This window comes from Tarenaya hassleriana, unplaced genomic scaffold (assembly GCF_000463585.1).
Source record: "Tarenaya hassleriana unplaced genomic scaffold, ASM46358v1 Cleome1, whole genome shotgun sequence".
NCBI classification, from domain to species: Eukaryota; Viridiplantae; Streptophyta; class Magnoliopsida; order Brassicales; family Cleomaceae; genus Tarenaya; species Tarenaya hassleriana.
This window is the reverse complement of record NW_010960187.1, coordinates 2,892,528-2,902,647: the sequence shown is the minus strand read 5'-3', so window position 1 is coordinate 2,902,647 and position 10,120 is coordinate 2,892,528. Positions and strand designations below refer to the sequence as shown.

Genomic DNA, 10,120 nt, shown 5'->3' with positions numbered 1-10,120 from the left:
TATATATTGATTAAAACAACTTGATATAAAATAAATCGAAGTTCATAATATAGTCTCTCCATCATCTTCGTCTCTGTCATCCTCTCTTGTCCTCATCTTCGTAATGTTGTCTCTATGCCTGTTCGCAGCCCTATCCGGGTCCCAAATGTTCGGTTTCATATATATATATGGATATATATATATATATTCGAATATTTTTCGCTAATTAAAAGCAGAGAAAAAAATTGTTATCCAAAATTTTCGAATAAAAAAATATCTTATTTGTTAAGTTGGAATACCTCAGATTTTGTACTATACCATGTATGTATGTATATCTAAGAATTTATGTGATTCATCTAGTTTTTTTTAAAAGGCTTAATTAAAGACAAATGACTATTAAATATTTTTTTATTATTAATGATTATAGATCAAGAAAAATCAAAGTCAAAAAAGAAAGCTCCATTTGAAAAAAAAGTCAAATAAGGTAAATATTTAACGAGGGACAGGAGGTTTGGTGTGTTGGAACGTGGAGAGTGATATTTGACATTATTCCGACTTTGAAAAAAAAAAAGAACCAAGAACATAGTATTTCCCGTTATTCAATCACGTGTCTCACTATTTGTCCTGAGTTTCTCGTTAATTTCGTGAACCAACTTGTTTGATTCGTTCACAGACAGTCACGTTTTACGCCCATCTTTGCACTCCCGACGGTGAAATCCCCATCATGAAGAGTCAAACAATACGAGCCAATCTATTGTCCATTTGGAGTACGGATAACTTCCCGAGTCTCGCCTGTCTCGGCTCACAAATCCGAGCCAATCTAAAGCTGCGTTGCCTTTTGCAAACGCAGCGGCATGAACGATTTTAAAGCTGGCCGAAGATCTCGCCATTGGGGCTTTCGGCCATAACAACCATCCGGAGACTTTCGATTTCACATAAATCGGGTCGGATTCATATTCACCTCTCCTGTACTTGTATCCCAAATATGTAGAATCACACTCCAATATCAAAGAATCGAGTATAATAAAAACCGAATGCACAATGAAAGGCACAAATGAGATTACCATTTCAAGAGTTACTACTCACGAGAGAATGCCAGGAAATGTCGTATGGAGAACGGGAAACTTGATTTAGAAAAGAAAAAAAAGACAGACGAGTTGAAGGGAGAACACCCTTTAATTTACCATGTCTCAACTTATTGAGGTTAATGCAAGATAAGGACAACAACCTTAGGCCTTTGTAGCTCCTCCAGCTTTCACGAGTTCTTCAAGCGCCTTCAAAATCTGTGGCTCACTCATACCATCCAAGTCGACACACCTCTCTACACCCATATCTGCATATAATGTACAAAATGTATCCACAAAATTAAATAGTATTAGGAAAAAAAAAAAGAAAACTAGTTGCAAGTAGACTTATCAAGATTTATGAACAAATGACAAAAAGAGCAAAGCCTGAAAGAGCTTCTGCTTTTTAAATATGAAATGTATAAGGAAAGGTTAACCATCATATCTTGTTTGCCCGTGCAAGTATATTCCATAACCCTTGCAAGTCATATGGAGCGAAGCATTATCTCAAAAATAATCTAGAAGATTTACCTACGGAAAGGCTTCAATGCTACTTACATAGACACATTGCAAGAGAAGAGGTATCAAGTTTGCAGCACCTAATGTTATATAAGGTTGCAATATAATACCAAAAGACAAATCAAAGATGAAAAAGCTCTCTACAAAAAATTACAATCTAGTAGCACTCCCATCATACGCGCAGATGTCCGGTGATTTTTAGTTGCAGTAAAAACAAAGATAAGTTTGCAATCAAAGGGAAAAAATGGAAAATAAAAGGATGGACACCCATTGTAGAAAACATAAATTTATACATTCACATCCAGCATACAAAGGAGTTAGCAAACACAAATCTCGTCCAACAATTGGAAGGCATGAAGCTGCTTATGAAAATAGATTCAAGAAAGAAGAGAAAGAAGACGTGCGTATTGATTTGCCTGCCCCAATCCATTTACTATCGAATGTAGAACAACTTAAAAAACGATTCACAGGAGGGGCACTTCCATACGAATGAATATAGAAACACATTAAGAGATATCTACACGGGTAAAGAAGCACAGTCCCTGACAAGTCTCTATCAAGCAAATGTAGTTCCAATGATGGTTTGTTTACTAATGATGATGGGTGGCTAATTACCAAAGCGCGTATTCATAACAAAGTCAAGCAATTTCAATAGCTAAGCTGTTGCCACTTCAGAACCCAAGCAATACCATTTCACTCCTTTAACTTTCCAGAGAAGCTGGTATTGCTTCTTATTCTTTTTCTCTTGAGACTTCTATAAAGAGAAAAGTGAACAATAAACCTCAAGGCAGAAAAATAGAATCCATAACATAACATGGCGATTGTCACTACTCACAGGCACGGAAGCAAATTATAACTGGCATCAATGTACGCAAACATAAACAAAAATTTTAAAAACACCCAAGAATTTATGGACGAGCTAGGTATTACCGTATCTTGCCCACATCTGAGGCTGGATCCCACTGCATTCGCGGATCAGGATCGGGAATTTAGGGTTTAGACTCTTCAAATCCTTGTAATTCTTCTCCACAAAAGTCCTGAACCAAAAAAAATTCCAAAGAAACCGATCCAGGAACAAAGAAAATCAAAAAATCGACACGTGAGGTGATCAAGTTAATCACCGATCAAAACACGACAACAAAACACGAAATGAGAAAAAATCAAAGGAACCTTGTGGAAGCACTAGCCGGAGAAGATTGGCAGAGAAGAATCCTCAGCTCCTTCATGCACCTTGATAGATTTCCTCTCCACGCCATGGTTGTCTCTCTCTCGATCCACAACAACAGCAGCAGCAGATGCAGAAGAAGAAGAATGGAGGAGAAACCCATCCGCGCTAGGACATTCGCTTGGTGGGCTTAAAATACCAAAAATGCCCCTACAAAACATAGTTCTAGGCCCAACAACGGTATGGAGCTCGGCCGATTTATAATATGGGCCTTGGCCCATATTAATGAGTCGGTTAATTCAAAGCTAACTAGGTCACGCTTCTACACATATAAATACGCTCTCTGCTACACGAAGGAAAAAATTCGGCCGAGGAATATATAAATATCTCAAAAATCCTTCCTCTGTCGAGGCTTGGGTGCTGTGCTAATAGAATTTTCCGTTTCCTTCACGCGGTTTCATCTTTCAGGTGATTTTTCCGATTTCGTCCTTTTTTTTTCTTTGCTTTTTCTTGTGTTTTTTTGGTCCATTTCTCAATGTCTAGGTGATGATACTCTGGCGCTCGAGGGGTGATCTGATTGTTGTGCTCGGTGATTGTTGTTTAATGAAATTATCGGCAAGAATTTTGAGCTTTTGGGACTTTGATCTGTTGAATTTTGTTTCATTTCGTTACGGTTAGGTTTTGTGGGTGAGTTTAGGTTTTCCGGTTTGAGTTTTGAATTGCGTGAGACGATTTGATGATCATGTTGCATGTGCTGCTTTCTGTTTGATTTTGCCCCCTTTCGTCCAAATTCGATCGGTGATTGTATATCATAAGGGATGCGAGATTAATTTGCCCAAGATCTAAAGGTCGATAACTTAACTTTTCTACTTTCGTGGGTTTGGTTGTTTTTTGTTTCATTTCAAGAATATTGGGACATCACCGGGCTCAGATACTTTCTTGATGTGTTGCTTCTGCTCTTTAATCTCGGAAGAGGAGGTTTCATTGTAGCCGTCCTGTTTGAATTAGAGTTTCGTCCTGGTAGTTGTTTTACTATGTCAATTTCTCTGCTCATTTTCCTTTTGTTCCTAAATGATAGGTTGATATATCTTTTTGTGTTCTAACTGGCATCGGCATTTCAATGCCTATATTGCAGTTTCATTTCTTTTGTACCATCAGCATCATGGCCGACAACGATAAGAACATCGAGATATGGAAAATTAAGAAGCTCATCAAAGCTCTTGAAACTGCTCGGGGAAATGGCACCAGCATGATCTCCCTTATCATGCCTCCTCGTGATCAGGTTGCCCGTGTTACCAAGATGTTGGGTGATGAATATGGAACTGCTTCAAACATCAAGAGCAGGGTCAACCGTCAATCTGTTTTGGGGGCCATAACTTCTGCCCAGCAGAGGCTGAAGCTTTACAATAAGGTCCCTCCCAATGGGCTCGTGCTCTACACTGGTACCGTTGTCAACGAAGAGGGCAAGGAAAAGAAGGTCACTATCGACTTTGAGCCTTTCAGGCCTATTAATGCATCGCTCTACCTGTGTGACAACAAGTTCCACACTGAAGCTCTGAATGAACTCCTGGAATCTGATGAGAAGTTTGGATTTATTGTGATGGATGGGAATGGAACCCTCTTTGGAACTCTCAGCGGAAATACCCGAGAGGTGCTTCACAAGTTCTCTGTTGATCTCCCTAAGAAACACGGGAGAGGAGGGCAGTCGGCCCTACGGTTTGCCCGTCTTCGTATGGAGAAGCGTCACAACTATGTGAGGAAGACCGCTGAACTTGCCACACAGTATTTCATTAATCCAGCTACAAGCCAGCCTAATGTGGCTGGGCTGATACTTGCTGGGTCAGCAGATTTCAAGACTGAACTGAGCCAGTCGGATATGTTTGATCCCCGTCTCCAGGTGAAGATTCTTAATGTTGTTGATGTTTCGTATGGAGGAGAAAATGGTTTCAATCAGGCTATCGAGCTATCTTCTGAAATCCTGGCTAATGTGAAGTTCATTCAAGAGAAGCGTTTGATAGGAAAGTACTTTGAGGAGATAAGCCAGGACACTGGGAAGTATGTCTTTGGTGTGGATGACACACTGAAGGCTTTGGAGTCGGGAGCTGTCGAGACACTGATTGTGTGGGAGAATCTGGACATCAACCGATACGTGATGAAAGACAATGCGACGGGTGAAACTCTGATCAAATTTCTGAACAAGGAGCAGGAGGCCAATATGGATAACTTCAAAGCAGACAACAACGACTTGGATGTGGAGGACAAGATGCCTCTCCTGGAGTGGCTTGCTAACGAATACCGACAATATGGATGTAGTCTAGAGTTTGTTACCAACAAGTCGCAAGAAGGGTCTCAGTTTTGCAGAGGCTTTGGAGGGATTGGAGGAATTCTCCGTTACCAGCTTGACTTGAGCAACTTTGACGAGGACGACGGAGAAATTTACGATGACTCTGAATAGCAATCAATCAACCCTTCCTCGTCGCTGGTACAGGACGATGGGGCCTCAAGCCTGAACCAGCCTGCGTGGGCTCTCGGGTCATGCAGAATATGAGATGAAAATTATGTACCCTCACTTTTCCAGTTATTATGCGTAAGGTGAGTGTCCCTAAACCTTAGATTGAGCATGCACCTAATTTTTTTCGGAAACGTTAAGTTGAATCTGATTTATGGATATTGGATATTAGGTGGAGAATCAAAAGAAACGGAGAGGTGTGGAACAATACAGCTTTAGAGGGCGAATAACTTTTGGACGCAGCTATCTGCTTCTGCCTCTGTTTGTCACAAGTCGGCCGGTGATGTTTCCGTTGTTTCCCGCGACACGGAACAATTGAAAACATGTCTTTTTCGGTTATTTTATGTTTCAGACGACTCATTTAGTTTGCCATTTGGGGTACTTATTTTTCTTTCTTGCACCATTGGTTGTGTCTCTTTCTGCCCAAGGGAGACAACATCTGAGTACTTTGGTTTGTCTATGGTGTGTTGTGTGGTCGGTTTGCAGGGTTTATGCTTACGAATTGAAAGCTTGGACGACGTATGTATGTATGTATGTATGCTATGTTGTTCTGTTGGAGTGTTGTTTTGTTGCTTGCTTATTTAACCGCGCCATCGTTGTTCTTTGGGTTTTCTTCCTCTCTTGCCGGGTAATGGAGTTTCTCTTCTTCTAGTACGTGGTTCAAACTGGCCGTATTCGGTTTGGTCGTGCGACGCATTCTTGGTACTACCCATGTTCGGTTGGCATGAGAATCCGTTATTTCGAGTACCCGACATTATCCCTTGTAGATCAAAACCAAATAATTATATGATTTGCTCTGGCCCCACAACGTTGGAGTCGAAGACTTTGATGCTATACGGTCACCCAGAAATTTGGTTTCCGATGGCAAATCCTGGATTAGCTTATTTCATGATCCGGCGACAACTTTTGAATGATCTCTTACAGCACATCGTTAATCGACACTGTGCTCTCCAAGAGCCTCTAGGGTTCCAAAACCCGAAGCGAAACAACCTTTGGTCGCGGGAGTATATTTGTAATCAAACTAGCTTGTTGCATGAGGTTCTTAATATACATATATGTGCGTGTATATATGTATGCATACTTTCCTGTGTTTTTATCAGGAGATAATTTTTTTCCTTTGCATACATTGTTATTTTATGGGCTTTTTTAAGAGTTTTGGAGTGGGATCAGCGCTAGAAGCCATCCATGAAGAGAGAGAATCGACGAGTTGGTGAAGCTCCTTGGACCTGTCGGCGCGAAGGAAAGTTGGGTCCATCCCAAGTGAATCGCCGACCTCTTTGGCAACTGATTCCCAAGGCGTTCCTGCCGCCATGCTCGCCAATAGTTCGCTCCCTCTGTTCACCGCATCCGCCATTGCCGGTGGAACATCTGGTAGCGCCTTTAACCACAGACAAACAAACAAACAAAACATTACCTACATCGTAAATCACGTTGCTGTCACCTGACAAGAAACAGGGCAGGGGAAATATCTGTTCGGAAAGAATGTTCTTGTTCATGGGTTCGAGTTCAGGTTCAGGAACCCATGGAGTAACCCAGGGAGAAAGGGAGAAGCCGACCAAGAAATCACTGTTACGACCTCTGCCAATTTAAGGAGTCTAACAGTCGCATGCATGGGGGTGAGAGCCAAGCCAAGGCTGAGGGAAACTGGTCGTGCATCGGGAGTGGCCGCGAGCATTGCGTGGGTTTTGTTAGTTAAAAAAAGGGGTCGGGTTTGTTAGGGTTTTAAATCCCTAGATTAGGGATTTCATTCCAATCAGGGCTTTCATTCGCCTACACGAGCCTTGAGGGGTCCAAGGGTGATTTCGCGACTCCGCCCGCTGCCCTGGCCTCAACCACCTATCATCGTCTCCAGCCTTGCCGCCAACCGCCAGGTGAGTATTACGACTTTCTTCTCCGTTCTCGTCCTTTTCTCGAAGCGTTGAAGCTTCGTGGTGACTAGCAACCCTTTCCTCGAGTGCTCACCCTTTTCTCATCTCGTGACTCACGGGTCAATCACGACATGGCCCCTTGCCAACCGCGTCGTCTGCATGTCCGAGGATCGGTTGGCTCTGATACCAATTTGATAGAACACACCCATTAATAATGGGCCCAATAAAGTCTCAAAGCCCATGGGTAGAACTCACCCCAAAAGCTAGCTTGTTGGGGGAGGGTGCCCATGGTATTATATTGACTCAATTGTTCCCACATATTTCCGATGTGGGACTCTAACACGGTACCCCACAAGTACCCAAGCCCTTACCACGTCTCATGGATACCCGAAACTCAGGTACTCAACCATCACGAAACCGAGAGCAGTACTCTTTACCCTGAAACCCGACGGGGGCGAAGCTGAGACCAGGTGGCCTGAAAATCTCGGGTACCTGCCCCTGCCCACCCTTGCTGGCTTGGAACTTAACTAGAATGTTCTTGAAGCTTACGTGTTAATCGATAAACTAAGTTCAAATGTTTGCTTTTTAAGTCGAGAATGTACCTGTTGAAGAGGAAGACCATGATCCCCTGGCAACGAACGGATAGACATGTCAAGCTTCGAGCTTATCGATGATTCTGCGCTAAGCACCTGAGCAAGTGTTGACGTTTCGTCTATTGTGTCATCCTTGAACTTTATCAACAGATTCCTCGAGACTCCATAGTAGGATTTTATCTGAAATGTTTCCCAAGAATTAACAGTCATATCATACAACATATATATTATCCATCCTGATACTACTTTTTTTTCAGAAGTTGATTGTTATATATATATATATATATATATATATATATATATATAGAGAGAGAGAGAGAGAGAGAGAGAGAGAAGAACAGGAAAACACCAAGCAAGATTAATAATGGATTTCATTTCACCTACAAGGCGTCTGGTTTCTTCAGGTTTCGGAATGAAATCTTCTCTTCCATTGACCAAGTCCATGTACAAAGGAGGGAGCTGTTCCATTAGTGGCAGAATTTGCTTCATGATCGGAGGGCTAAGGTTTTCTAGTTGCTTCAGAGTCATCTCTGCCTACAAGTTGGACATCGTTTTTAAACCACCAGCACATAAACGTGAAACAATATATTGAAACCACAAAATAATGGAACGAAACAAGTGCAGACATGATATAAACACTACCATATAAAACAGTAGAAACACTAATAATGGCACATCTGAAGTAAGTTGCCTACAGGCTATAGCGTTTCCAAGACGGAAAACCAAAAAGCAATGAATAAGAACTTACTCCACGGCGGACTGTTGGGGAGGTTGCTATCTGTGATAAGAGTGGTCCAAGGCTTTGAGCCATTGGAACAAGAACAGGTGAAAACAAAGGAATAGCTAAGCTTGCTTCCTGTAATATTATTAGGACAACAAAATATTAGGGTCATTTTCAGAAAACTAGAGTTCAAATGACATAAAAGGCAGGCCCATTTCACCAATCGTTTGCGAAGTTATTCCAAATTCGAGATAAAAGACCAAGTTACAGGAGGGAAAACACGACAACGGATGCCTGACTTGAGGCCATTCCATTCTAGGGATGGCCTTCCTTTTCTTCCTATGATAGATTATAGATAAGCTCAATTACCTTGTTGTTGAATGCCATTAATACATTCCCACTTCGCTGAACAGCATACCTTGATCCTGAAGCACTAATGAGCTGACTCAATAAACCATCACAAGCCACATCAAATTTATGCACTCAAAACCTTGTATTGGAGTTACCGATCAAAAGGTGAATGACAGATCCCAAAGAATGGCCTACTCCAAAGGAAGGAAGATCCTGCACCTGCAGGGCAAAAAGGCACGGTAAGTTATCTCTTCCTTTCCTATTTCCAAGCATCGGCTCTCTATTCCCGAGAAGGAAAGGACACCGCAGCACAAAAATATTTCTCATCTTTCTAGAGTTGTCGAAAAGACGGGTACCGTTTCTTGCAGAGCGCGACAGCATCTATCGAACTTAAACTGTACTTCGTCTGCAATAAAGAAGTGGTCGAAGCCACTAGGATAAGGCGTAGCAATCACCAGAATATCCCTGCACGAGAGAAAGGGCGGAACACTAAGCATGGGACAAAGCCATAAGGATGTCCTCCGAGTTGGTGTCTAGTGTTTGCTCTAGTACTTTATGCAAAAATGTCCTAAGAATGTATTGTCAAGAGTGTCGAAAGACAGTGAAAATATCGGCAATAAAAATGTAATCCCTCAGCAATTACATCTCCGACAAGAATTACTACACCACAAGATCAACAGAAAAATCCACCAAAAACTTACTTCTCTGCAAGTCTCTCAAGAAACAAACGATATGTAAGCTGGGGAGCCGCACCGACAAATATACCGCCGATAAAATGAACAACCATCTTCGGTTTCGAGTTTCGTGGTTTGAGCACCCATGATCCCTATATCAGTAAAAGAGGACTACTAAACAAAACTCCGAAATTTCGAAACTGAAACACAAAGAGTTGTGCATATATGTTCCTAAAATGAAAAGTATTAGTGCCTACGTGAGCCAAACTCACACAAAGCGGCTCAAATTTCAATTCTTTCTTACATAAAGATTCGACCTTTGAATCTAACTTCTTACAGGATTCTTGTCCAAGTTCAATCAAAGGAACCGAAGCTGAATATGAGAAGTAGACATAAACAAGACGAACCTCAACTTCAGACCAGTCAGAGGATCCACCCCAGGTACCTTGAGATTGCCTCACAGTGTCAGTAAGCAACCTGAAAAATCAAAATTGAAAACACCCGATTGAAACCGGAACAGAGTCCGAAAATGGAACAAAGGTAAAGGCGACCGAAATACCTCTCAATCTCGCCATAGACCTGAATTCCAGTAGATTGAGGCCGATCCTTGTCGTTGTCTTCGTAGCTACACCAGATTCTTCCCGGAACACGCGAGTTCCGGGCCACCGACGCGGAAG

At 41.9% G+C, this 10,120-nt stretch overlaps 4 protein-coding genes across 4 annotated transcripts in view; 1 reads left to right on the top strand and 3 right to left on the bottom strand.

Annotated features, from left to right (window-relative positions):
• The window catches only part of LOC104807212 (protein DETOXIFICATION 27-like), a 20,750-nt gene that overhangs the window by 456 nt on the left and 10,174 nt on the right, over nucleotides 1-10,120 (bottom strand). The gene's annotated exons all lie outside the window — the stretch shown is intronic.
• On the bottom strand, nucleotides 1,015-2,873 carry LOC104807181 (NADH dehydrogenase [ubiquinone] 1 alpha subcomplex subunit 2). The gene is made up of 3 exons (XM_010532353.2): nucleotides 2,733-2,873; nucleotides 2,493-2,599; nucleotides 1,015-1,312 (listed from the first exon to the last, which is right to left on the bottom strand). The coding sequence occupies exons 1-3, from the start codon at nucleotides 2,816-2,818 to the stop codon at nucleotides 1,209-1,211; spliced, it is 297 nt and encodes a 98-aa protein (XP_010530655.1). The 5' UTR covers nucleotides 2,819-2,873; the 3' UTR covers nucleotides 1,015-1,208.
• Nucleotides 3,099-5,791, top strand: LOC104807188 (eukaryotic peptide chain release factor subunit 1-1). Its single transcript, XM_010532366.2, has 3 exons — nucleotides 3,099-3,195; nucleotides 3,863-5,319; nucleotides 5,409-5,791. Exon 2 carries the CDS (start codon nucleotides 3,890-3,892, stop codon nucleotides 5,180-5,182), a length of 1,293 nt encoding a protein of 430 aa, XP_010530668.1. The 5' UTR covers nucleotides 3,099-3,195; nucleotides 3,863-3,889; the 3' UTR covers nucleotides 5,183-5,319; nucleotides 5,409-5,791.
• The window catches only part of LOC104807194, a 4,298-nt gene continuing 462 nt past the window's right edge, over nucleotides 6,285-10,120 (bottom strand). Inside the window, exons 2-11 of the mRNA XM_010532378.2 lie at nucleotides 10,003-10,120; nucleotides 9,851-9,920; nucleotides 9,471-9,595; nucleotides 9,126-9,234; nucleotides 8,925-8,988; nucleotides 8,788-8,843; nucleotides 8,446-8,553; nucleotides 8,082-8,231; nucleotides 7,707-7,877; nucleotides 6,285-6,614 (exon numbers count right to left, since the gene is read on the bottom strand). Coding sequence (XP_010530680.1) covers nucleotides 6,366-6,614; nucleotides 7,707-7,877; nucleotides 8,082-8,231; nucleotides 8,446-8,553; nucleotides 8,788-8,843; nucleotides 8,925-8,988; nucleotides 9,126-9,234; nucleotides 9,471-9,595; nucleotides 9,851-9,920; nucleotides 10,003-10,120 — 1,220 coding nt within the window. The 3' untranslated portion in view covers nucleotides 6,285-6,365. The remainder of the gene's footprint in view (nucleotides 6,615-7,706; nucleotides 7,878-8,081; nucleotides 8,232-8,445; nucleotides 8,554-8,787; nucleotides 8,844-8,924; nucleotides 8,989-9,125; nucleotides 9,235-9,470; nucleotides 9,596-9,850; nucleotides 9,921-10,002) is intronic.